The sequence below is a fragment of the Mobula birostris genome, chromosome 10 (assembly GCF_030028105.1).
Source record: "Mobula birostris isolate sMobBir1 chromosome 10, sMobBir1.hap1, whole genome shotgun sequence".
NCBI classification, from domain to species: domain Eukaryota; kingdom Metazoa; phylum Chordata; class Chondrichthyes; order Myliobatiformes; family Myliobatidae; genus Mobula; species Mobula birostris.
This window is the reverse complement of record NC_092379.1, coordinates 75489149-75513762: the sequence shown is the minus strand read 5'-3', so window position 1 is coordinate 75513762 and position 24614 is coordinate 75489149. Positions and strand designations below refer to the sequence as shown.

The window sequence follows — 24614 nt, the reverse complement described above, 5'->3', positions numbered from 1 at the left end:
TTGTCCCCAGTATTTCAGTGTCTGTGTCTTGCACTTGGGTCCGTTCCCAGCCCCCCCTTATGACACCCAGGACATCTGAAATGTCCTCCTTTTTCAGTGCTGCTTTTCCCTTTCTGTGATTCAGAGCCCTGACCTGCATCATCTTCATTTCTAACATGTCTGCCCTTATCGCACCTCCCCCCAGACAGAAGAGTAACATTCCTCTCCATTCTACCAGCCTACATATGCAGCTCATCATTCTTCATCATTCCCACCATCTGCAATAGGACCCTTCTACTTGTTTTATCTCCCCCGCCAACTCATTTCTGCTTTCTGCAAGGATCACTCTTTCCAAGACTCTCTGGTCTGTTCATCCCTTCCCATCACCAGGCAGCTTCCCTGCAATGGTAACAGGGCCGGATTAAGCTAGTGCAGAGCCTGTAGCATATGTTATAAAGGGGCCCTGAATTAAAAAAATGCACCTAAGTATTAAAACATAAATTATTTACTTGCATAGTAAAGTAATTCAATTTTTTCATTTGCTACACAGCCAGATAATACGACAAATGTCTGACACTTCAGTAATAGTATTACTTACATGTAGTTATCAATTTCAAATGTCAAAAGTAACAAAACTACAATTTAAAAGTTACATTTTCTAGATTTAGCATGAGCAAATTTGTTGATGATACTGGAAATGTCTATTTCACGCAGAAGTTCATGTTCAATGCTCATTAGAGTGAGATTGTTCAATCTGTTTTGACCCATGGTGCTCCTTAGTTCATTTTTAATCCTTTTCAGTTTTGAAAATGAGCGTTCTCCACTGCAGTTGGTAACCATGAGTGACAAATAGATGTGCAAGGCATTTTCTACATTTGGAAAACATGACTCCAAAGTATTGTCAGTTATCAAACACTACAACTGTTTGGTTTTGTTTGGCGCCAATATGAGAAGCAAGATCAGTTTTCAACAGTTCAGTAAACTGCACAAATTCTTCATCAAGACTTTCTTCCAGATCTTCCGAATATGATTTAATAAGATTTGATGATCTCTTTACGATTTCTTCAGGTGTAAACTACTGTAACTGATGAAGGAATCCAAAAACACCATTCACTTTTGGATAAGCTTTCTGCCTTTTTGACAGGGCAGAAAGCAAACTGTCAATAATGGCAAGAAATGTTCGGCTTTTAAACTTTTGAGAGGGCAATTGAGATTCAACAAGTGGGTCAAGAGTGCTGGAACCACTGAAATCATTGTACGTACGATTTTGCTTGTGTTTTCTTCGAGTTTGCTGTTGATAATCTTCACACTTAGTCAGATCATTGGCTTTTTGTTCAATGTCTGAAAAAGTAGACCGCATAACTTGAATATATCCATGCAAGGATTCATAGAGTGCACAAGGTGTGTTCAAGTCTTGGCCAGAAGATTGCAAAGAAGCACTGGTCATTTGAAAATGCTGTAATACTTGATCCCACAATATGACCATTATTTCTGTTTCCAACTTCATCATGGTTGAAAGTAGTCCACGAGCCTGTTGTCAACACTCTGCCTTCTGATCATTGTTATTTGAAATGTCATTCAAGACTTGTTTTATTGCAGAAAAGCTGTGTAAAAGTGCTTTTGTTGCATCTGCACGAGCTGACCACCTGGTATCTGACATTCTTTTCACAATGGGCAAATGAGCACCACCATCAGAAGATACAGCAGAAAGGAGATCCTACCAATAAGTAGAAGCAGAAAAAAATGTGTGCAGGCTTTCTACAAATTGAAAGAAAATTAATGCTTCTTGACAACATTCAGCAGCACATTTTCCAACCAAATTTAGTGAATGTGCAAAACATGGAATGTAATCCGCAAACTCATTCAGCTCTGCAGTTGAAGGGGGAGAGAAGATGGCGGCATGACTCTGCCGCTCCAAAATGATATCGTATGTGTTAACTAGGGGCTGTGCACAATCCTGATTTGATGGAGACGGACATGAGAAGCACGGAGGAACACCTGGAGAAACTTCTGAAATGCCTGCTTCGCTGCCGCTGCTACTGTGCAATCGAGGATCTCCGGAGGGGAATGCCCCAAATCCTCAGCTTTGCCTGTTGCCTGTTGCCGGGGCTGGGGTCGAAACACTCGGCAGAGATGGTGCTCGGTGCTCGGTGTCAGAGGGCTGGTCAGAGGCTCGAAGTTTTCGAATGGACTCAAGAGTCTGCTGCAGTTGGGTGCTTCCAGGATGCTTCATCAGCAAGTTTGCTGCGCTGGAAGCTCATGGCAGGAAGAGTTTTTTTTCTTCCTTCTACCGTCTGCGTGAGATGATGGGACTTTCGAGAGACCTTGAGACTTTTTTTTTACCATGCCCATGGTATGTTCTTTATTAAATTACGGTATTGCTTTGCACTGTTGTAACTATATGTTATAATTATGTGGTTTTTGTCAGTTTTTCAGTCGATTTGCTCTGTGTTTCTGTGATATCATTCTGGTGAAACATTGTATCATTTCTGAATGCATGCATTACTAAATGACGATAAAAGAGGACTGCTTGTCCTCATAATCTAATAATCTAATCTAATCTAATCTCCTTAATTCGTGCTTGTAAACCACTATACTTGCCACTCATGTTGCTGGCATTGTCATAACTTTGACCACGGCAGCCTTTTATATCAATGTTATTTTCCTTTAAAAAGTCAAGCAAACTTTGGGCAAGCTGTTCAGCAGTATGACATTCCATATCCAAAAACTTCACGAATCTTTCAACTGGTCTAGACGGCAAAACATAGCGCACAGTCAAAGTCAACAGCGCATCTTCCAGCAGCGCACGCTGCAGCATCTTGGAAGTGTGGGAGATAGAGCAAAAGTCACAACACAGCAAGGAGCCGACACGCGCCTGCACACACATACCATGCAGCTCTCCCGACATGAAAACAACAGCGTTGCCAGATCGTCGTGAGAATACAGTAAGATGCCGATTTCACCAGACTGCAGCTTGCAAGCATTTAGTGCGGGGCCCGTAGCATATGCTACTTTTGCTACTAGCTTATTCTGGCCCTGAGTGGTAGGTGTAGTACCAGCCCCTACATCCCCTCCCTCAACACCATCCAGGGACCTAAACAGTACTTCCAGATGCAGACATTTAAGTGAACCTCCACCAATCTTGTCTATTGCATTTGGTACTCTCAATGTGGCCTCCTGTACATTGGGGAGAACAATTACTGACCGGGGAACCATTTTGTCAAGCACAGTTTCCAACAATGGCTATCTTGGTCTCCCAGGGGCAAACTGTTTTAAAATCCTGTTCACTGACATGCTAAGGCTAACCACAAACTAAAGGAAACTACCTTATATTCAGGGAACACACATCAAAGTTGCTGGTGAACGCAGCAGGCCAGGCAGCATCTCTAGGAAGGGTCTCAGCCTGAAACGTCGACTGCACCTCTTCCTAGAGATGCTGCCTGGCCTGCTGCGTTCACCAGCAACTTTGATGTGTGTTGCTTGAATTTCCAGCATCTGCAGAATTCCTGTTGTTTACCTTATATTCAGCCTCAGTTATGAACATTGAATTAACGGATTTCCTATTGCAGGTAACTCACACCCCCTTCTGTTTCTTTATCTTCTGATCCACCTGATTCTCCCACACACCTGCTCGTTTCCCAGTTTCTTTCCCTCCCCTCCTGTTTCTATCTGTCTATCACCCACACACTCCAATCATTCTATCAGCTACCCACCACCCCTCCCTTATTTTGTTCTATTCACCATCTTTCTATCAGATTCCATAATCTGCAAATCTTTTTTGTCTCCAGTGTCAACCTCCGTTTCACGCTTACCCTTCATTTCTTTATAATGGCTATCTTCCCTGATACTCCCAGTCTTACTTCAACCCAAACATAAACTACCCCTTTCAAAAGACAAACAGCTGGAGGAAGTTAGTGGATTGGACAGCGTCTGTCAGGGGGAAAGGAATTGTCAACATTTCAGGATGGACTGTCCACAATTCCCCCACCTCCCCCCCCCAACAGATACTGTTTGCTCCACTGACTTCTTCCTCCAGCTTTTTGCACTTAGACAAACTTGATATACTAAAGCAAAATAAATGGCAGTACTAAATGCATGTTTTAAAAACTGAGGGTACAGGTTGCAGATAAAAGGGTGCCTGCAATTGCAATAAGCCTGGATTTTTAAAGATCGTAGTTAAGATGTCACACGAAAGTTTGCCTGACATATGACTTCATAGGTTTGAGGGTAACCTATCAACAAGGAATAGTTTAAAGGACAGAACAAGAGTAGTGGCATGATAAGATATATTTTGATTGGCAGACAGTTACAAGTGGGCTGTGCAAGGTATATGAATACTCTGAAAAGTAACACATTTATATAATATGGACAGAAAAAAGAGGAAGATAATAATACAAGAATATATGAGGTTATTAGCTTTAACAGGAAGCATTCTGGAACAGAACAGCAGGGAATGTAAATCTCGTAGCACAAAGGGATCTAAGAGAGCTATTTCACAGAAAATTAGCATGTGATACAGCTCACAGAAAGGAAGATAAATAGCACCTAGGCCTTTATTGCAAGGAAGTTGAAGTGCAAGGAAGTTTTGGTACATGTGTGTATAACTTTGGTAAGATCACAACTTACAGGGTATATGTCATTTTGGTAACACAAAGTAGATTTACTAGATTTCTAGAGGAGATTATTAAGCAGTGAACACGTTACTTTGTTTTTCTAACTATGTATTTATACACACAGTGGCTACTTTATTAGGTACATCTGTACACCTGCATGTTATTGCCAATTTCCAATCAGCCAATCTTCTAGCAGAAACTCAATGCTTCAATTGCAGACATGGTCAAGATGTTCAGTTTTTGTTCAGAACAAACATCAGAATGGGAAAGAAATGTGATCTTAGTGCCTTTGTAAGTAAACTTCCAACTATATGTTTTGTTTAGCTTCTGGTCATAAACAGGAGCCAGGCTTCAGTTCTTAAAATATAAATTGAAAGTAGTATTCAGCTTGAAATTTTTAAAAATCAGCTTTATCATACCATACAGAAACTCTGAAGTTGGATGTGAAAATGGATCAAACAGGACTTTCCAGTAACTGAATATGAAATTGCAGGCAAGATAGAGAAAAGTCTAGTATTAAAGAAGGTCTAGAACAAATATTGGGGAAGGAGATGGACAAAATTTAACTACTGTACGGGAGACAGGGACAGCCATGAAAACATTTACAACTCATGAATAAAGTTGTATTAAGTGGGTAAGAAAAAGCTAATACCTGCTCCCTTGAGAGAAAAGGTTTTAGCCAGTTTTCATACAGTCTACATATGAAAAGTGATCTGGAATCATGGGTAAAATTTAACCAAATTGTACAAATAAGTCTTTGAAAGCTTCTTTGCTGACAAGTACATGATCTACTGGACCATTTCAGAGAGTACACAGATTTTTGTGCAAAAAAGAGATGACAATCTGTCAATGTGCATTTAAGGCAGATTGAAGTGAATCATACAAATGGTGTACAAGATGATAAGAGACATAGATAGGGTATATTTCCAGAGCCTGTTCTCCCTAATACGAAGGAGTTAATTTTAAGGAGAGTGGAGGAAATTATGGGGGGAGGGGAGGTAAGGAATGTCAGAGGTAAGGTTTGTTTGTTTGTTTGTTTCTTTCTTTCTTTCTTTACACAGAGTGTGCTGAATGCATGGAATGCCCTGCCAGGGAGGGTGGTAGAAGCAGATACATTAGGAGTATTTAAGAAATTCTTAGACAGGCATGTGGAAGATAGAAAAATGGGGTGTAGTTTAGGAAGGAAGGGCAAGATTGTTCTGAGAGTAGTTAAAAGGTTGGCACAGCATCATGGGCAGAGGGGCCTATACTGTGCTGTAAGGTTCTATATTCTATATGTGCTCAAGTATCATGCCTGAACATACTATAGGTAAATTGAGGTCCGCATATGCACGTCATGGCTAACCTAAACAGCTTGTCTTTAACAATGATCTTTAGTTTCAATGTAAATTGTTTGCAAATGTTTAGGAACAGAATGGCAAATGTTTAGAAACAGAATGTTATCAAACATATTCTTGTTCCTTCAAATCGATCTTGATCAACTTAACCCAACTCAGGAAAAGAACAGATTGAAAAAAGAATTATAGCTGTACGCTTGTCAGCCAAATTTATTTTTCTTGTTCTCCTGTTTCCTCATTATTTCCACTGCCACCTTTATGTACCATCACAATATCAGAAAAATAATGTTATGAACATGGTATTTTATAAGTCTGGCTGTAAAGTTAAAAGACATTGAAAGGGTAAAGTTGATTTACCTTTACCGTTAGTGATTATTACCTTCTTTTCAAAATTTGAGGAGGCCCCTGTCTTATAGGTCTGAAGCTCTTCCTGGCCTGCTGTGCTCTTCCTGGCATGATCCTTGGAGTTCCTTTCCAAATGGGTGCAATTTGCTGAAAATCCAATAAAGAACATTGGAAATTCATTTCTGTATTCTTCATGTTTTCAAAATATGGTCTTTTTTGTGTTCAGAGTAAGGTCTTACATGGTCGGTTAATTCATTTACAATAACTGATAAATGTTAAGCTTATGGTTTAAAAGACTCACTCGTTTGGATGCTGTGGGAGGTCTTCTTCCAGCTGGTCTAACTCTGGGACTTCTAGCCTGTGTTTGCCAATAACGATTGATACCAACTTGTAATCCAGATGCATTCCTCTGTGGTCGACCGGATGCTAATTGAATTGAAACATAATCTGCTGAGCAGAGCTGATGTACGTGTTGAATTGTCACCCAGGCTGTAAAAATAGGGGACAAGCTCTCCTCTACAATCACTCTGAGCACCGGTGCCCCACAAGGCTGTGTCCTCAGCCCCCTGCTGTGCTCACTGTACACCCATGATTGTGTAGCCAAGTTTCCATCAAACTCAATATATAAGTTTGCTGGTGACACAACAATTGTAGGCCGTATCTTGGGTAATGATGAGTTTGAGTACAGAGAGGAAATTAAGAACCTGGTGGCATGGTGTGAAGACAATAACCTATCCCTCAACGTCAGCAAGAGGAAGGAATTGGCTGTTGACTTCAGAAGGAGCAGCGGACCGCACGACCCAATTTACATCGGTGGCGCGCAAGTGGAACAGGTCAAAAGCTTTAAGTTCCTCGAGGTCAGTATCACAAATGACCTGACTTGGACCAACCAAGCAGAGTCCACCGCAAAGAAGACCCACCAGCACCTTTACTTCCTGAGAAAGCTAAAGAAATTTGGCCTGTCCCCTAAAACAGTGGTCCCCAACCACCAGGCCGTGGACCGGTACCGGGCTGCGAGGAAATGATATGAGTCAGCTGCATCTTTCCTCATTCCCTGTCTTGCACTGTTGGACTTGAACATAGGGTTGCCAACTGTCCCGTATTTGCTGGACATCCCATATATTTGGCTAAATTGGATTGTCCCATACAGGACCGCCCTTATCCCGTATTTCCCCCGCTAAGGTACAGCGTTCCTATGAAACCTTTCGTGCCGAAATGGTGTGAAGCGAAGAAGCAATTACCATTAATGTATATGGGAATAACTTTTGAGCGTTCCCAGACCCAAAAAATAACCTACCAAATCATACCAATAACACATAAAACTTAAAATAACACTAACATATAGTAAAAGCAGGAATGATATGATAAATACACAGCCTATATAAAGTAGAAATAATGCATGTACACTATAATCAGGAAGATTAAGCCAAAACCGATTTGTGGAAAAAAAATCGGCACGTACGCGCATGCACACGTCACATATGTGCATGTGCACAGAAGTGCCCGCGCAAGGCTTCATGGTCATGGTAGTCTTTCTCGGGGTAAACCCAAGTGTCCAGTATTTGACTGGTACTTTTGTCTCTTATCTGGGAGTGAGAAAGTTGGCAACCTTGACTGTAAAAGATATGTTGAGGTGAGTTTCACCCTACTTGAACACCCCCCCCCCCCCACCCCGGTCGGCTGGTCTGCAAGAATATTGTCAATATTAAACTGGTCCACAGTGCAAAAAAGGTTGGGAACCCCTGCCCTGAAACCCTCACTAATTTTTATAGATGCACCCTAGAAAGCATTCTTCTAGGGTGTATCACAACTTGGTATGGAAGTTGTCCTGTCCAAGACCAGAAGAAGCTGCAGAAGATCGTGAACACGGCGCAGCACATCACACAAACTAATCTTCCGTCCTTGGACTCACTTTACACCGCACGCTATCGGAGCAGTGCTGCCAGGATAATCAAGGACACGACCCATCCAGCCAACACACTTTTCGTCCCTCTTCCCTCCAGGAGAAGGCTCAGGAGCTTGAAGACTCGTACGGCCAGATTTGGGAACAGCTTCTTTCCAACGGTGATAAGACTGCTAAACAGATCCTGACCCGGATCTGGGCTGTACCCACCAAATATCCGGACCTGCCTCTCGGTTTTTTTTGCACTACCTTACTTTCCATTTTTCTATTTTCAATTTATGATTTATAATTTATATTTTTAATATTTACTATTGATTTGTACTCCAGGGAGCGGGAAGCAGAGAATCAAATATCGCTGTGATGATAGTACGTTCTAGTATCAATTGTTTGGCGACAATAAAGTATAAAGTAAAAGTTTAACCTTTCCTCGTAATGCATTCCATGCCTTCCAGGTGTTGGATTAATAAACCCTTTTTTAACTGCTCTGTTAGATGAATATCCTTCATTCAGTAAGAAGATCAATACTACACACATACTCCAAATGTGATCTCAGCAATCCCCTTGTACAACTGAAATCATTACTTCCTTGCTTTTGTATTCAATTTCCCCAAGCAATAATCAAATAAACGTACTCTACAATTTCTCACCATTTAGATACGTTTCTTTATTAATTTTTTTCCTGTCAAAGACGGTAATGTCACATTTTCCAACACTTTCCTCTTTTCCCCTATCTCTGCCCACTGACTTAACCTGTTTGTTTTAAATCAAAACAAGGCTGAGACAATATATAGGCTGAAGTACCAGCAATGATCATCTCTATCAAGGGACTGTCAAACCAGATTCGATGAAATTACTATGGCTATGCATAAATATCAATGTTTTTGAAATAATTAGAAATTCAACTGAGCCAACCACATAAATCCCATTGTTAAAGGGATTGACTCACTTTCTGATATTCCATTTGTCAGGCCTGCACTGGCCAGCACCTCCAGTCTCCACCCATCTAACAAGAATCATCTGCCACTCATTTCCAACTCATCACCTGCAACTTATTTAAACCAAGCTCTCATCCACAGCCCCTGATGTTCATCCACTGAACCAGCCAGCCTTAACCAATTACTTGTAGCTTTCAGTTACCTTGCTGTCTGTGGTGTTGAGTACCTGTTTGCACTTGTTTTGTGGCCCTTTGTGGTTTATTATTTTGCAGTTATTATCAAAGTTATTGCTCACTGCTAAATGCTAAATCATCTCCACTGCACTGCTTTTGGGTCAAGCCTCCTCTGCACTTTCTGACACAAAACCTACCCACCATATTCATCTACACAGCACAAGTCAGATGAATGATGAAGTTTTCTCTACTTGCCTAGATGAACTTTCAAGAAGTTCAACATTATCCAGGACAAAGAAGCCCACTTGACTGACAACCCATCCACTACCCTAATTATTCACTCCCTTCATCTTTGAAGCATACAATGACTTCAACATTTATCAACAACTCAATGCAAAGACAGTTCTAATGGCACATCCCAATTCTGAGGCCTCTTGCCAAGAACAACTAAGGTTTCAGACGCCAGAGAATTGTCTTTAGCTTTCCTCCCTCCTTCATATATTGCACAATATGCTACCTTGCAAATATATTGCTGCTCCTCCATCCTGTAAAAGGTGCACAGATAGGCAAACATGATTTTGAATAGCATTTCCAAATTAAAGTGCTAAACATCTCAATTTCTCATATTAAACATAATAGGAACACAAATGTGCCAACAAAAAATGCAAGGTTAGATAAACTGTACAATTCTTTGGATTTCAATTGCAAAGTTTTGATGAAGATAAGTTTACCTTGTACATTCTGCTGCATTCCTTGCCCTGGCTGAATTGTTGGGTTGCGAGGACGTGAATTCCATTGCCTTTTCTGTTGTTCTCTTGTCTTGTTTACTGCAGATGTTGTAGAGTTGTTTTCCCTTTTATTCAGTTCAATAATGTCATCTGAATAATGCATAAACATTGTTAACATGGTAACTACAGTGTAACTTTGAAAATGCTGCCAAATATTATGCATAATATTGATTTGTCTATAGGAAAACAAAATTCAATTATTTCCCCTATTTTGGTCAGCCAAAGGAAAACTGGATATTTAACCAAGTTAAGGGCATATCTGGCTGTGAAATAATGCTAATTGATAAGCTCTCCATGAAAATAATAAGAACATTATCACAGAATCATAGAAGCATGCATCACAGTTACTATCTACACTAACAGCCTTCATGAGAGAGTGAAAAATACAAAGGTTACAAAATCAGAAACAATTTCCACATGAAGGAACTTTAACCTGCTTGGAAGTTAGTTAAGAGTGCTCATAAATATTAATTTTAGCATTTATTGGAAAAGATCAGCTTTAATTGTACATACTGGTTGGTGATAATATAGAAATTTAAATAATTTTACACATTAAACGCATGCATTTGCACATTCAATAAAATACAATGTATATAGGAAATCACGTAAAACACTGCAAAGAAAAGAAACCCAGGAAAGAGAAAAAAGAAAAATTGTGAAACAATTAGGAATTTCAGCAACACATGGGGAAAGTTAAACACTCTGGTCATCAAAACCTATGTATGCTGGATTCATTGTAACTAGGCAGTGAGTTCAATTATCTTCAATAAAGTGTATTCTTTCCATTTAGTTATGCATGCAGTAACATAAAATAAACCTACAGATATTACATTTGGTGACATGGGCAGGGGGTTTCTACATGTGAGAGTAGCAAGACAATGATCTGGGATGAGTAATGCATGGAAGCATTACTGAAAGCAAACAATATTTATTGTTCATCCCTAATGAGAAGGTGGTGGTGAACCACTTTTTTGTAATTCTGCAGTTCCCATAGTGCTGTTGAACACAGTGATCTGGTATTTAAGTGCAACATTGGTGAAAGAGGAATATGCTTCCAAGCCAGAATGACATGTGAGTTTGTTTTATTCATTCAAGCGATATGAATTTTCCAAGCTGAGATAATTGTCCATCCCAAATTGTCCTTGATAAACTGGTGCTAAGCTGCCATTTTGAATCTCCGAGATGCAGGTCTGCCCAAAATACTGTCAGGGAAGGTTCCAGGATTTTGTCCTGTGACGGTAGAGAAACAACAATATATTTCCAAGCCGGGATGGTATATGGTTTGGAGACAACCTGCAGGTGATAGTGTTCTGATGATTTTACTGCCCTTGTCCTTTTAGCTGGTAAAAGGCATGGATTGGAAGATGCTGTCTGAGGAGTCTCGGTGAGTTGCTGCAGTCAGGGTGGTATAAAATACTACTGCTACACATCAGTGGTGGAGAGAGTGAATGGTTGTGAAAGTGGTGTCCATAAAATGGGTTACTTTGTTCTGCATGGCATTGAGCTTCGTTAGTGTTGTTCATGATGCACTTACCCAAGCAAGTACAGAATATTCAATCACACTTCTGATTTGTGAACAGGCTTTGGAGAGCTAGGAAATGAGTTACACATTGCAGTATTCATAGCCCATGACCTGGTCTTGTAGCCATACTGTTCCAGATTGTATATGGCTACTCCAGTTCAGTCCCTGGTGTATGATTACTGCCCGTTGATGATAATGTGCCTGGGAATTATGTGGCACAAAGGTTACTTGCTACCTATTAACACAGGCCTGGATATTGCCTGTATCTTGCTGCATTTGGACATAGGGACCTGCAAATGATGTGTTCCTATTTGTCTCGTCTCCTTATTCTTCTTCGTGGTAGCTTTCATCAGTTTGAGAGGTACTCTCTGACAGAACAGGCTGCCAATTGACAAGTGCATTTTGTAGACACTTCACATTATGTGTTTGTGTTGGCGCGATTCTGATGAGTGAGGAGTACTCCATCATAGTCCTGACTTGTGTCTTGTGGAAAGGCATAAGCATGTCAGGAGGTGCCACGGGACACTCTATGACATGCTCTCATAGCCACAGTATTTATGCTCACTCCTGTCAGATTTCTGATAAATAGTGACACTCAGGATGTTGATAGTAGAGGGGGACATGGAACTCAAACACTGGATACCTGATTAGAAACTTTCTTGGCTGAAATATTAATTATCAGGCAATTTGATGTTGAGAATATTGCTTCACATACCAGCCCATGCCTTGGTCTTGCTTAATGCAGACATGAATTACTTTGTTTGATGAGGAGTGGAACAGGACAATGTACATGTCAGCAAATATTCTCACTTTCCTTCTTATAATGAAAGTTGTTGACGAAGCAACTGGAAGTCTGTAGTGATGTCCTGAGCCTGGAATAATTGACATCCAACAACTAAGGTAAGCCTCCTCTGAACAAGGTATGACTCCAACTGATAGAATGTTTTCCTTTTGATTTCGATTGACTTCAATTTTATCAAGGTCGTCATGGGCATCTACCCTCTGGAATTCAGCCTTGCAGAAAGGTACTGAAGTAGTGTGGTCCTGGTGAAATCCAAAATGGATGTCAGCAAGTATATTATTGATGAGTAAGTGCCACTTGATAGCACTATCCAAGACAGCTTTCATCAGTTTGTTGACAAACGTGAGTTGCCCAATTGAGGAGAAGCTGGCCAAATTCAAATGATAGAAATATTTTGTTGTGGTACAAGAAGAGAGCACAGACCTGAGAAATATTACATTGCACAAGGAGAAGATAATTTTGCAGCAGGTAGTAGGACCAAAGATGGACATTGTAGACACACAAACTATTATGTCAAGGACAATGTAAACCTTGAAGTGACGCTCCATTCTGAAGATATTGGACAACTACAGCCAGAGAAAATGTGATCAAATTAAGTACACTGGAAAATGAATGTCTTTTCTAGACTTTTTTAGACCAGATGTAATAGGATTGCTTAATGTAATGATTGGCAAATAACAGAATATAGCTGGTGCTGCTTAAACCAGCAGGCCTAACATTCAAGGCAGTATACTGGATGGCGTGATTGGAGATGACACTTAAAAACATGAAGCATCTTCTCTCAGGTCATGGTTCAAGGTGTAACCACAGAGCCCACAGAGACAGTAATGGTGGTGTGGTCTTTCTCTTCAGAGCTTGTAACAAAGGCACCACAAGTAACTCAGCTGGAACCAGGTAGGTCAAAAGGCAGGGCATTCTATCACAAAAGACACAGTAATCATTGGCCTCAAAATATCCATTCAAGATGGCTCAGTGTAGTAATAGTCACCAGAAGGGGTATATTATACACAGATGCAAGTCACTGAAATGCAGGAAGAACTCAACTGGTCAAGCAGCATCTGTAGAGGCAAAAGGTGTATGCTGATGTTTTAGGGGAAAAAAAAGAACATGCATCAGGCCACCTCCCTCATTCTGCTACAAACTGGAAATCTTTCCCAATGTCATCTCATTGTGATTTATATCCTGCTGTTGCCTTAGGCAACCTTCACTGCTCTCCACATCACCACCAATTCTATGTCATCTGCAAACTTGATAATCATACCTACAACATTCTCAACCAAGCCATTGATATTTACAATAAACTTACAATCACACAAACTTACAAAGTTACAAACTTACAATAATATTTACAATAGCACCATGCAGATGTTTCTGTAAGAAACTGTCTGAGTATTGATCCCTGCAGTAGACCATTAGCCATAGACTTCCAAACAGAAAAAAAAAGTATATTAGCCCTCTTCCAGTTTAGGAGTAACTGTCCCTTCTAGAGTTGGTTAATATAACTTCAGCTGTGGGAAATTATTAGAATCAAGTCCATAAAATAGTCTAAACCTTGACTTAGAAAGGCACAGATAGCTTAGGGATAAATATATTTGTTCGGGAAGGTCATGCCTGACTAACAAATAGGTTCTATTAAGGAAGACTGTTTGATGTAGTCTACATGGATTTTAGCAAGGCTTCTGATGAGTGAACACGACAAATTAATGAACAAAAGAAAAGCTATGGGATCCATGAGCAGAGCAAAGATTGATTTAAAATTGGCTCAGTGTCGGGAAGCAGAGTATAATCACTGAGTCCTGATGACGGCCTCAGCTGTTTTTGAACTTGGTGGTGTGGAACTTCAGGCTTCTGTATCTCCTGTCCAAAGGTAGATGTGAAAATATCTAGGAATATATCACCAAATGCAATGTCAATTCAGTAGATAAAAAGACATAAAGGATGCTTTTTATTTATAGACAAGTTATAGAATATGTGTTGGCGCGTAGCCAAGTGGTTAAGGCGTTCTTCTAGTGACTTGAAGGTCGCTAGTTCAAGCCTTGGCTGAGGCACCGTGTTGTGTCCTTGAACAAGGCACTTAACCACACATTGCTCTGCGACAACACCAGTGTTAAGCTGTATGGGTTCCTAATGCCTTTCACTTGGACAACATCAATGGCGTGGGGAGGGGAGACTTGCAGCATGGGCAACTGCCAGTCTTCCATACAACCTTGCCCAGGCCTGCGCCCTGGAAACCTTCTAAGGCACAAATCCACGGTTTCATGAGACTAATGGATGCCTATAAAGAATATCGGACCAAGAAGGTTGTACTAGAACTGAATACAACACCAGTTAGGCCCCAGCTTGAGTATTGGGAAGAGAATACTGCACTGGAGAAATTGCAGGCGGCTTCACAAGAATATTGCAGCAAGAAGAAACTTTTAGCCATAAGGAAACATTCCATTGGCTAGGTTATTTTCTTTCGAACAAGGATAGCCATGGAGAAAAATTGAATTCAAGTATATAAAATGATGAGGGCTTAATTGGAAGAACTTAGTTCCTTTAGGATAGTCGTCAAAAGTGGGAACACAGCTTTAAAGAATTTGGTGGGAGGATTAGAGGGATAGTAAGGAAATGATAGGATTTTGAAATCTACTGTATGACAATTGCTTCAATGATGCATGAAGCCCTTTCCCACAGAGCCAGAAGGCAATAATTTGTTGGGAAGCTTTCTTTTATTAATGGGCATGATGAATTGGATAGCATTTTTTGTGTTTTACATCTTCTGGAATTCTATGAGTTTATTTATGTTATTGCTGTTGCAACATCTTTTAGCGCTATTTTCGGCTTGTTCTGTAAATGAGGAGCTCCTTTGAATTGTTTTCTCCATGCATGTCATTATTATGGCAAAACTATTTTTAACTCACTCTGGATTATCTTCTGAAGACCCTCTGTCCTGGTGCTTCCTTAAACTCCGTAGAACCCTTTCTCACCCACCCAGTGAGTGAGTGGGCCAGGGAAAGAGTGAGCTTTGAGGCTTTGACTCGAGAGGCTTCGACGAGAAGAGGCAGAGGACGAACTTGCTCGCAGTTAGTCTTTACAATGCCTCCTGAGACGGTGATGTGCCTCGCATGTGAGATGTGGCAGTCTTGGGGGAACGCCCCTCTCCCGCAGAGTCACATCTGCCAGAAGTGCATACGGCTGGGCGATCTGGAAGACCATGTAAGGAATCTGGAGCAGCAGCTGGATGACCTTCGACTCATACGGGAGAATGAGGCAGTCATAGATGAGAGCTACTGGGAGGTAGTCACACCTAAGCTGTCGGAAGCAGGTCGTTGGGTGACAGTCAGAGGGGGGAAAGCAAAGGTGAGCAGACAAGTAGTGCAGAGCACCCCTGTAGCCATTCCCCTGAATAATAAGTTTACAGTCCTGGATACTGTTGGCGGGGATGACCGACCAGGTGTGAGCCACAGTGGCGGGGCCTCCGGCACTGACTCTGACACGGTGGTGCAGAAGGGTGGGACGGAGACGAGGAGAGGTGTCGTCATTGGAGAGACTCTATAGTCAGGGGAGCAGACAGGAGATTTTGTGGACGTGAGGAGGACACCCGCATGGTTTGTTGCCTCCCAGGTGCCAGGGTCCGGGATGTCTCTGACCGGGTGCACGACATCCTGGTACGAGAGGGAAAGCAACCAGAAGTCGTGATACATGTTGGGACCAAAGACACAGGCAGGAAGAGGGATGAGGTCCTCAAGCGTGAGTTTCTGGGACTAGGCAGAAGGCTGAAGAACAGGACCTCAAGGGTGGCATTCTCAGGATTGCTGCCAGTGCTACATGACAGTGAAGGTAAGAATTGGAGGAGATGGCAGTTGAATGCCTGGCTGAGGAGTTGGCGCAGGGAGCAGGGTTTTAGATTTTTGGATCATTGGGATCTCTTCTGGGGAAGGTGGGACCTGTACAGATTGGATGGGTTGCACCTGAACTCGAGGGGGAGCAATATCCTTGCAGGTAGGTTTGCTAGCATGGTTTGGGAGGGTTTAAACTAATTTGCAAGGGGGATGGGACCCAGAGCGATAGAGCAGTGAAAGAAGTGCATGGAGTAAAGCCAGATCTAACATACAGAGAGGCTTTGAAGAAAGAGAAGCAGAATAAACAGTGTAAAGACAGTAAGGTAGAAGGGCTGAAGTGTGTGTACCTCAATGCAAGAAGCATCAGGAACAAAGGTGATGAACTGAGAGCTTGGATACATACATGGAATTATGATGTAGTGGCCATTGCAGAGACTTGGCTGGCACCAGGGCAGGAATGGATTCTCAATATTCGTGGATTTCAGTGCTTTAAAAGGGATGGAGAGGGCGGAAAAAGGGGAGGAGGGGTGGCATTACTGGTCAGGGATACTATTACAGCTACAGAAAGGGTGGGTAATGTAGCAGGATCCTCTTTTGAGTCAATATGGGTGGAAGTCGGGAACAGGAAGGGAGCAGTTACTCTATTGGGGGTATTCTATAGGCCCCCTGGTAGCAGCAGAGATACAGAGGAGCAGATTGGGAGGCAGATTTTGGAAAGGTGCAAAAATAACAGGGTTGTTATCATGGGTGACTTTAACTTCCCTAACATTGATTGGCACCTGATTAGTTCCAAGGGTTTAGATGGGGCAGAGTTTGTTAAGTGTGGCCAGGACGGATTCCTGTCACAGTATGTGGACAGGCCGACTAGGGGGAATGCCAGACTAGATCTAGTACTAGGTAATGAACCGGGTCAGGTCACAGACCACTCAGTGGGTGAGCATCTGGGGGACAGTGACCACCGCTCCATGGCCTTTAGCATTATCATGGAAAAGGATAGAATCAGAGAGGACAGGAAAATTTTTAATTGGGGAAGGGCAAATTATGAGGCTATAAGGCTAGAACTTGCGGGTGTGAATTGGGATGATGTTTTTGCAGGGAAATGTACTATTGACATGTGGTCGATGTTTAGGGATCTCTTGCAGGATGTTAGGGATAAATTTATCCCGGTGAGGAAGATAAAGAATGGTAGGGTGAAGGAACCATGGGTGACAAGTGAGGTGGAAAATCTAGTCAGGTGGAAGAAGGCAGCATACATGAGGTTTAGGAAGCAAGGGTCAGATGGGTCTATTGAGGAATAAAGGGAAGCAAGAAAGGAGCTTAAGTAGGGGCTGAGAAGAGCAAGAAGGGGGCATGAGAAGGCCTTGGCGAGTAGGGTAAAGGAAAACCCCAAGGCATTCTTCGATTATGTGAAGAAAAAAGGGATGACAGGAGTGAAGGTAGGACCGATTAGAGATAAAGGTGGGAAGATGTTCCTGGAGGCTGTGGAAGTGAGCGAGGTCCTCAAAGAATACTTCTCTTCGGTATTCACCAATGAGAGGGAACTTGATGATGGTGAGGACAATATGAGTGAGGCTGATGTTCTAGAGCATGTTGATATTAAGGGAGAGGAGGTGTTGGAGTTGTTAAAATACATTAGGACGGATAAGTCCCCAGGGCCTGACGGAATTTTCCCCAGGCTGCTCCACGAGGCGAGGGAAGAGATTGCTGAGCCTCTGGCTAGGATCCTTATGTCCTCGTTGTCCACGGGAATGGTACTGTTGGACTGGAGGGAGGCAAATGTTGTTCCCTTGTTCAAAAAAGGTAGTAGGGATAGTCCGGGTAATTACAGAACAATGAGCCTTATGTCTGTGGTGGAAAAGCTGTTGGAAAAGATTCTTAGAGATAGGATCTACGGACATTTAGCGAATCCTGGTCTGATCAGGGACAGTCAGTATGGCTTTGTAAAGGGCAGATCGTGTCTAACAAGCCTGATAGAGTTCTTTGAGGAGGTGACCAGGCATATAGATGAGGGTAGTACAGTGGATGTGATCTACATGGATTTTAGTGAGGCATTTGACAAGGTTCCACATGGTAGGCTTATTCATAAAGTCAGAAGGCATGGGATCCAGGGAAGTTTGGCCAGGTGGATTCAGAATTGACTTGCCTGCAGAAGGCAGAGGGTTGTGGTGGAGGGAGTACATTGAGATTGGAGGATTGTGACTAGTGGTCTCCCACAAGGATCTGTTCTGGGACCTCTACTTTTCGTGATTTTTATTAATGACCTGGATGTGGGGGTAGAAGGGTGGGTTGGCAAGTTTGCAGACAACACAAAGGTTGGTGGTGTTGTAGATAGTGTAGAGGATTGTCAAAGATTGCAGAGAGACATTGATAGGGTGCAGAAGTGGGCTGAGAAATGGCAGATGGAGTTCAACCTGGAGAAGCGTGCAGTGGTACACTTTGGAAGGACAAACTTCAAGGCAGAGTACAAAGTAAATGGCAGGATACTTGGTAGTGTGGAGGAGCAGAGGGATCTGGGGGTACATGTCCACAGATCCCTGAAAGTTGCCTCACAGGTGGATAGCGTAGTTAAGAAGGCTTATGGGGTGTTAGCTTTCATAAGTCGAGGGATAGAGTTTAAGAGTCGCGATGTAATGATGCAGCTCTATAAAACTCTGGTTAGGCCACAATTGGAGTACTGTGTCCAGTTTTGGTCGCCTCACTATAGGAAGGATGTGGAAGCATTGCAAAGGGTACAGAGGAGATTTACCAGGATGCTGCCTGGTTTAGAGAGAATGTATTATGATCAGAGATTAAGGGAGCTAGGGCTTTACTCTTTGGAGAGAAGGAGGATGAGAGGAGACATGATAGAGGTGTACAAGATAATAAGAGGAATAGATAGAGTGGATAGCCAGCGCCTCTTCCCCAGGGCACCACTGCTCAATACAAGAGGACATGGCTTTAAGGTAAGGGGTGGGAAGTTCAAGGGGAATATTAGAGGAAGGTTTTTTACTCAGAGAGTGGTTGGTGCGTGGAATGCACTGCCTGAGTCAGTGGTGGAGGCAGATACACTAGTGAAATTTAAGAGACTACTGGACAGGTATATGGAGGAATTTAAGTTGGGGGCTTATATGGGAAGCAGGGTTTGAGGGTCAGCACAACATTGTGGGCCAAAGGGCCTGTACTGTGCTGTACTATTCTATGTTCTATGTTCAAAATCAAGTTTTCACCAATGCATTGGCCACCATGCTATCAAACCTTGCTGCATAAAATTCTAAGCAAGAGAATACCCATCTGGCTCTGTGAACTTGTTTTACCATTCATAAAGATCAGCACTGATCTTCTACTGGAGTTCAAATTTACTGCACTTTACCCATACCCTTCTAGTTCCTTAATATCCAGAAAACTATCAACTTCTGCTTTAAAGTATTGAATTACTGCACACTGACCAAATATCATGTCCCCAGCAGAATCAGAGACCTTATCGCTGATTATTACAGCAACTTCAGGATGAGGGTCTCTTCAGGAGCAATTACATCAACCTGGCACAAGGTGGAGGTCAGCATCATCACAGAGTGCACTATCTCAGTGACACTGTTCTCCCTAGCCATGAACATGGTCACTAAGTCTGCAGAACCAGAGTACAGAGGGCCCAGAATGAATTCCGCTCAACGGCAACCACCTATCAGGGCATTCATGGATGACCTCAGAGTCACCACAGAATCAGTCCCAGGCTGCCGGAGGATTCTGCAAGGGCTCGAAAAGCTGGTGGAGTGGACCCGGATGCGTTTCAAACCTGCCAAATCAAGATCGATGGTGCTGAGGAAAGGGAAGGTGGAGAACAAGTTCCGGTTCAGCATCGCAGGCACAGCCATCCCAACCATCACAGAAAAGCCAGTCAAGAGCTTAGGCAAAGTTTTTGACAGCTCTTTAAGGGACACAACATCCATTCAGGCAACCTGCACCGAATTGGATGGCTGGTTGAGATCTGTGGACAAGTCTGGCCTACCTGGGAAGTTTAAAGCCTGGGTGTATCAGCATGGCATTCTTCCCAGAATCCTGTGGCCCCTCCTCATCTATGCAGTTCTGATCTCGACAGTTGAAACCTTAGAGAGGAGGGTTAGCAACCACGTCAGGAGATGGCTGGGGCTGCCAAAGAGCCTGAGCAGCATCGCACTCTATGGACACCACAACAAACTGCAACTGCCCTTCAAATCCTTGGAGGAAGAATTCAAGGTAACAAGAGCCAGAGAAGTGCTACAGTATAGGGACTCAAACGACCCGAAGGTGGCTAGAGCAGAGATCCAAGTAAGTACTGGCAGGAAGTGGAGGGCAGAGGAAGCTGTTCAGGAGGCAGAGGCAAGGCTGCGTCAGAGGAGGCTGGTGGGAGTGGTCACACGAGGCCGAGCTGGGCTAGGATCCTTTCCAACTCCCCAAATGGACACCAAAGGGAGGGAAAGGTGTCATCTAGTTCAGGAGGAGGTGAGAGCAGTAGTGGAGGAGATGAGAGCCTGCAAAGCGATGGGAATGAAGCAACAGGGAGCTTGGACAAGATGGGAGAATACGGTTGAGAGGAAAGCGACCTGGGCTGATCTTTGGAAAGCCAAACCACACGGCATCCAATTACTCATCCAGGCAGTGTACAATGTGCTTCCAAGCCCATCAAACCTGCACACATGGGGTAAGGCAGAGTCATCTGCATGCCCACTGTGCTCCAAGCGAGGAACCCTGGAGCACATCCTCAGCAGCTGTGCAAGGGCACTTGGTGAGGGACGGTACAGGTGGAGGCATGATCAGGTCCTGAAGACCATCGCTGAAGCCGTCAGCGCAGGAGTTGAGTGGGCGAAGCGGTCCCGACCCTCCAAGCAGACCATTGCCTTTGTCAGAGCTGGGGAGCTGCCATTACCTGCCAAAAGAACATCTGCAGGCATTCTGACCTCTGCAAGGGACTGGCAGCTGTTGGTGGACCTCGAAGGGCAGCTGAAGTTCCCCAACCATATTGCAGCCACCACCCTGTGACCAGACATTGTCCTAGTGTCTGAGTCTACTAAGCAAGTGGTGCTGCTGGAGCTGACAGTCCCATGGGAAGATAGCTTGGAGAAAGCCTTTGATAGGAAGCTCTCCAAGTACGCAGGACTGGTCAGCAACTGTCAGCAGGCTAGATGGAGAGTGAGGTGTCTCCCAGTGGAGGTTGGTTGTAGGGGATTCGTAGCCCGTTCTTTAGTTAGAGCCTTCAGCATTTTGGGCATCGAGGGAGAGAGGAAGAGGAGAGCCATCCGCAGTACCACCGATGCGGCAGAGAGGGCCTCAAGATGGCTGTGGCTCAAAAGAGGGGAGCCATGGAGTCATAAGTAGCTAGCCATCTGGACACAAGCTGGGGTCTGATCAGCCCCGGCTGGGTCACCTGGAGGAGATTGTATGATGTTGAAAGACCCGAAACACCCGATGATTCCAGGAACATCACTGAAGATGTGTCCAGAAGCATCAATAGATGTATGTACACAAAGCCTGCATAGTCTCGCAGGATAACGAATGCCAAAGATTTCAGCAGCCCTCTGCTCTGAGTGAAGAAATTTCTCCTAATTTCAGTACAACACCCACAGTGAGATGACGACGTCCACAGCGAGCGAAACATCATTCCTGCATCCATCTGGTCGAGCCCCGTAAGAGTTTTGCAATTTTCAACCAAAGCACCTCACATCCTTTGATGCGTCTTTTAATCTTCCCATACCACTAATTTACCAACCCTGGCTAAGGTTGTGTTTTTTCTACATCAAGCATGATGTACATGCAAGAAGTAATGATTGTCTTTCTTAATAAAATAATTGGAACTGTTCGATCAATTGTCTACTTGAAGAAAAAGCTGCTGACAACCACTTCCCCCCAAACAAAGACGATGCCAAGATGACTGTGTTGGTTTGGATATCATCAGTCTATGAGCGTGCAATTCCCAGAGAAAACAAACCTTTCATCTTACTGAATTTACGATTGCGCTTTAGAACTATTCGCACATGGGGTTCCCAACCCTTTTTTAATGTCATGCACCGATACCATTAAGCAAGGGAGCCGTGGACCACAGGATGCGAACACCTTGTTTAAGAAGACATGTCACCAGCACAATGTCTCAGAAACCAGTAAACCATCGGATTACAAACACCAGCTGATAGTCAAACAGATTTAAACCAACGCCGATCCTTGGCCGCAGTATTTATGATCACAGCCGTGTGACGCTCCGGTGTTTGATATCATCGCTCCTTATTTAGTACTGACTCCAACGATTTGGATCTCAAGCTATATCTCACACTTTAATACCTACTCCAAGATCCCATTAAAAGTTCAAAATTATCAATTTAAAATCACACTTTCTATATCCTTGTAATAAAGACTTGCTGCCTTAGGGGATTCGTGTCACAAATTTCAGAAAAACGTATACACATAATTTTTGGAAAACTTGTACTTGCCCAAAGACATGTCAATCTTTTCCGAGCTGTTGTCTACTTCCATAGGAGCGGGTTTAGCGGCGAACTCTGTCATTTCTCTGATAAAGCGGGTGCTGATGAACAATTTAAATGATAGTAATGTGAAGAACGATTAACAGAGTTGGTCAAGTTCAGATTTCGCTTCTATCTGAAAAGCGCATGTGCGGAATGCTGTCGGCGCGGTGATAGTGATAACGTGACTTGAAGTGACGAAGATAAAGGAACGGATTCGTGGCGACTGTGGCATTTTCAGTCTTTTACTTCACTATTTCCACTTTTGCAAATTTAAATGAAGTCTGTCCTTGAGACAAATGTTAACATATAGTGTATGAAATATTATCGCAGCATGAACTAATTTAGCAAAAATAATCTAGACTCGTGAAAAACAATTTAAAACTATTTGATAACATCTTATATACTAAACATTATCAATTAAGTAAACCGTGATTTTTTTTCCCAAAGAGAAATCTGATAGCCATTAATGGGCCAAGAATTACGTTATTTTTGATGAAGATAGTTTTCAGTTGGTCAAATGTATTTTACCAAGCCATCTCTTTTGCTTTCTATAAAAAGTGGCATAGAACATAGATGCTTGGCTCATTTGATATAATTCTTAATAAATTATTTTTATAGCTAAGTTAAACTCTTGCAGATTGATATGGATGTAGATTAATGACATCGATCTGTTGCGAGATTAATCAAAACAAAATATTAGCAAACATCCACATTAACAATAAGAATGTCTTATCTTTATTAGTTTCAGGTTGTGTAGATTAGATGGAGCACCAAGAAATTTCGCTGACAATTTTACCGGACCATCCCTGGGCTGGGAAGGAGGTAGAGAACTGCCACAGATGTAACAAAATCTTGTGAAGAAGAATGAAACATACAGAGCTCTGAGTTCCTCTTATGGTTGCAATAATTAACTGGGATAGACTGAATATTTCTACTAAAAATATACATTCCTGAAAAATATTCAACAGGCCAGGAGTGATCTGTTTTAAAAAAAGTTAACATTTCAGGACAGTGGTCATGAAGTAGCAGGATTAGCGGTGATTTGTTTCCACTCCACTTTTATGGATGTGAGGTGGCTAACGAAGCCAATGTAGGAATTGCTGATTCTTCCACAAATGGGGCAAGTTGGACCAACAGGTGTACAGGTGGGCAGCTGGTGAGATGGTGCATGCCTGAAGCATGGATTTGAGGTTTCAAATAACATCCTGAATACTTCTTGCTCAATTGGAGTCATCATCCACATATTAAAGTGAAAAAAATGTAATAAATGCATTATTTCAATTCACATCTGGTAAAATATTGTGAATCAATGGTTTTACTGTGAATAAGCAACTTTCAACATGGAATCTTCTCCAGCAACTCAGGTAGGTTAATCCTGACCTTTGGTGCTGTCCATTACAACCGAGTCACCCATCTGAGCTGGTCCTATTTGCCATATTTGGCCCATATTCCTCTAAGCATCTCCTATACATGTATTGCCTAAGTGTCTTTCAAAAGTTGTTAACTTTAGGAGGACAAGCTTTGCTGCTGTCCCGTAGATCATAAGATCTAAGCCATGTTTGGGATATTGAAATTCAAATGCCCCTTTTCTCAATTGGCCAAAGGCTATGCTGATACACTGAAGAAGATGTCAAATGTCATCATCAACATCTGCATTGGTTGAGAAATGATTCAAGATATGTGAAATGATTGATGTTTTCTCAGGTGCTATATTTAACCTTTATTGTGTGAGAGCAGTGTGGTACAGCAGGAGCGGGTTGGATGATCACCTTTGATTTATAACTACTGTGTACACTCTTGTCTGTTCCAGTGAAAGCATTGAAAATAGTTTGGAACTCAGAAGCCTGGATGAGACAAGGTCTACAACAAGTACTTGGATAGCTCAGAGGTCAGCAATAGATTATGGTAACTTACTTTTTACTG

The 24614-nt window shown here is 42.6% G+C and overlaps 1 protein-coding gene across 2 annotated transcripts in view; it reads right to left on the bottom strand.

The window, feature by feature from the left end:
• LOC140204540 (UAP56-interacting factor-like) overlaps positions 1-22824 on the bottom strand; it is an 82498-nt gene extending 59674 nt beyond the window's left edge. For both annotated transcript variants that reach the window (XM_072271251.1, XM_072271252.1), the window contains exons 1-4: positions 22659-22824; positions 10017-10163; positions 6576-6700; positions 6309-6421 (exon numbers count right to left, since the gene is read on the bottom strand). In XM_072271251.1, coding sequence (XP_072127352.1) covers positions 6309-6421; positions 6576-6700; positions 10017-10163; positions 22659-22731 — 458 coding nt within the window. In that variant the 5' untranslated portion in view covers positions 22732-22824. The remainder of the gene's footprint in view (positions 1-6308; positions 6422-6575; positions 6701-10016; positions 10164-22658) is intronic.
• Positions 22825-24614: the final 1790 nt, after the last annotated feature.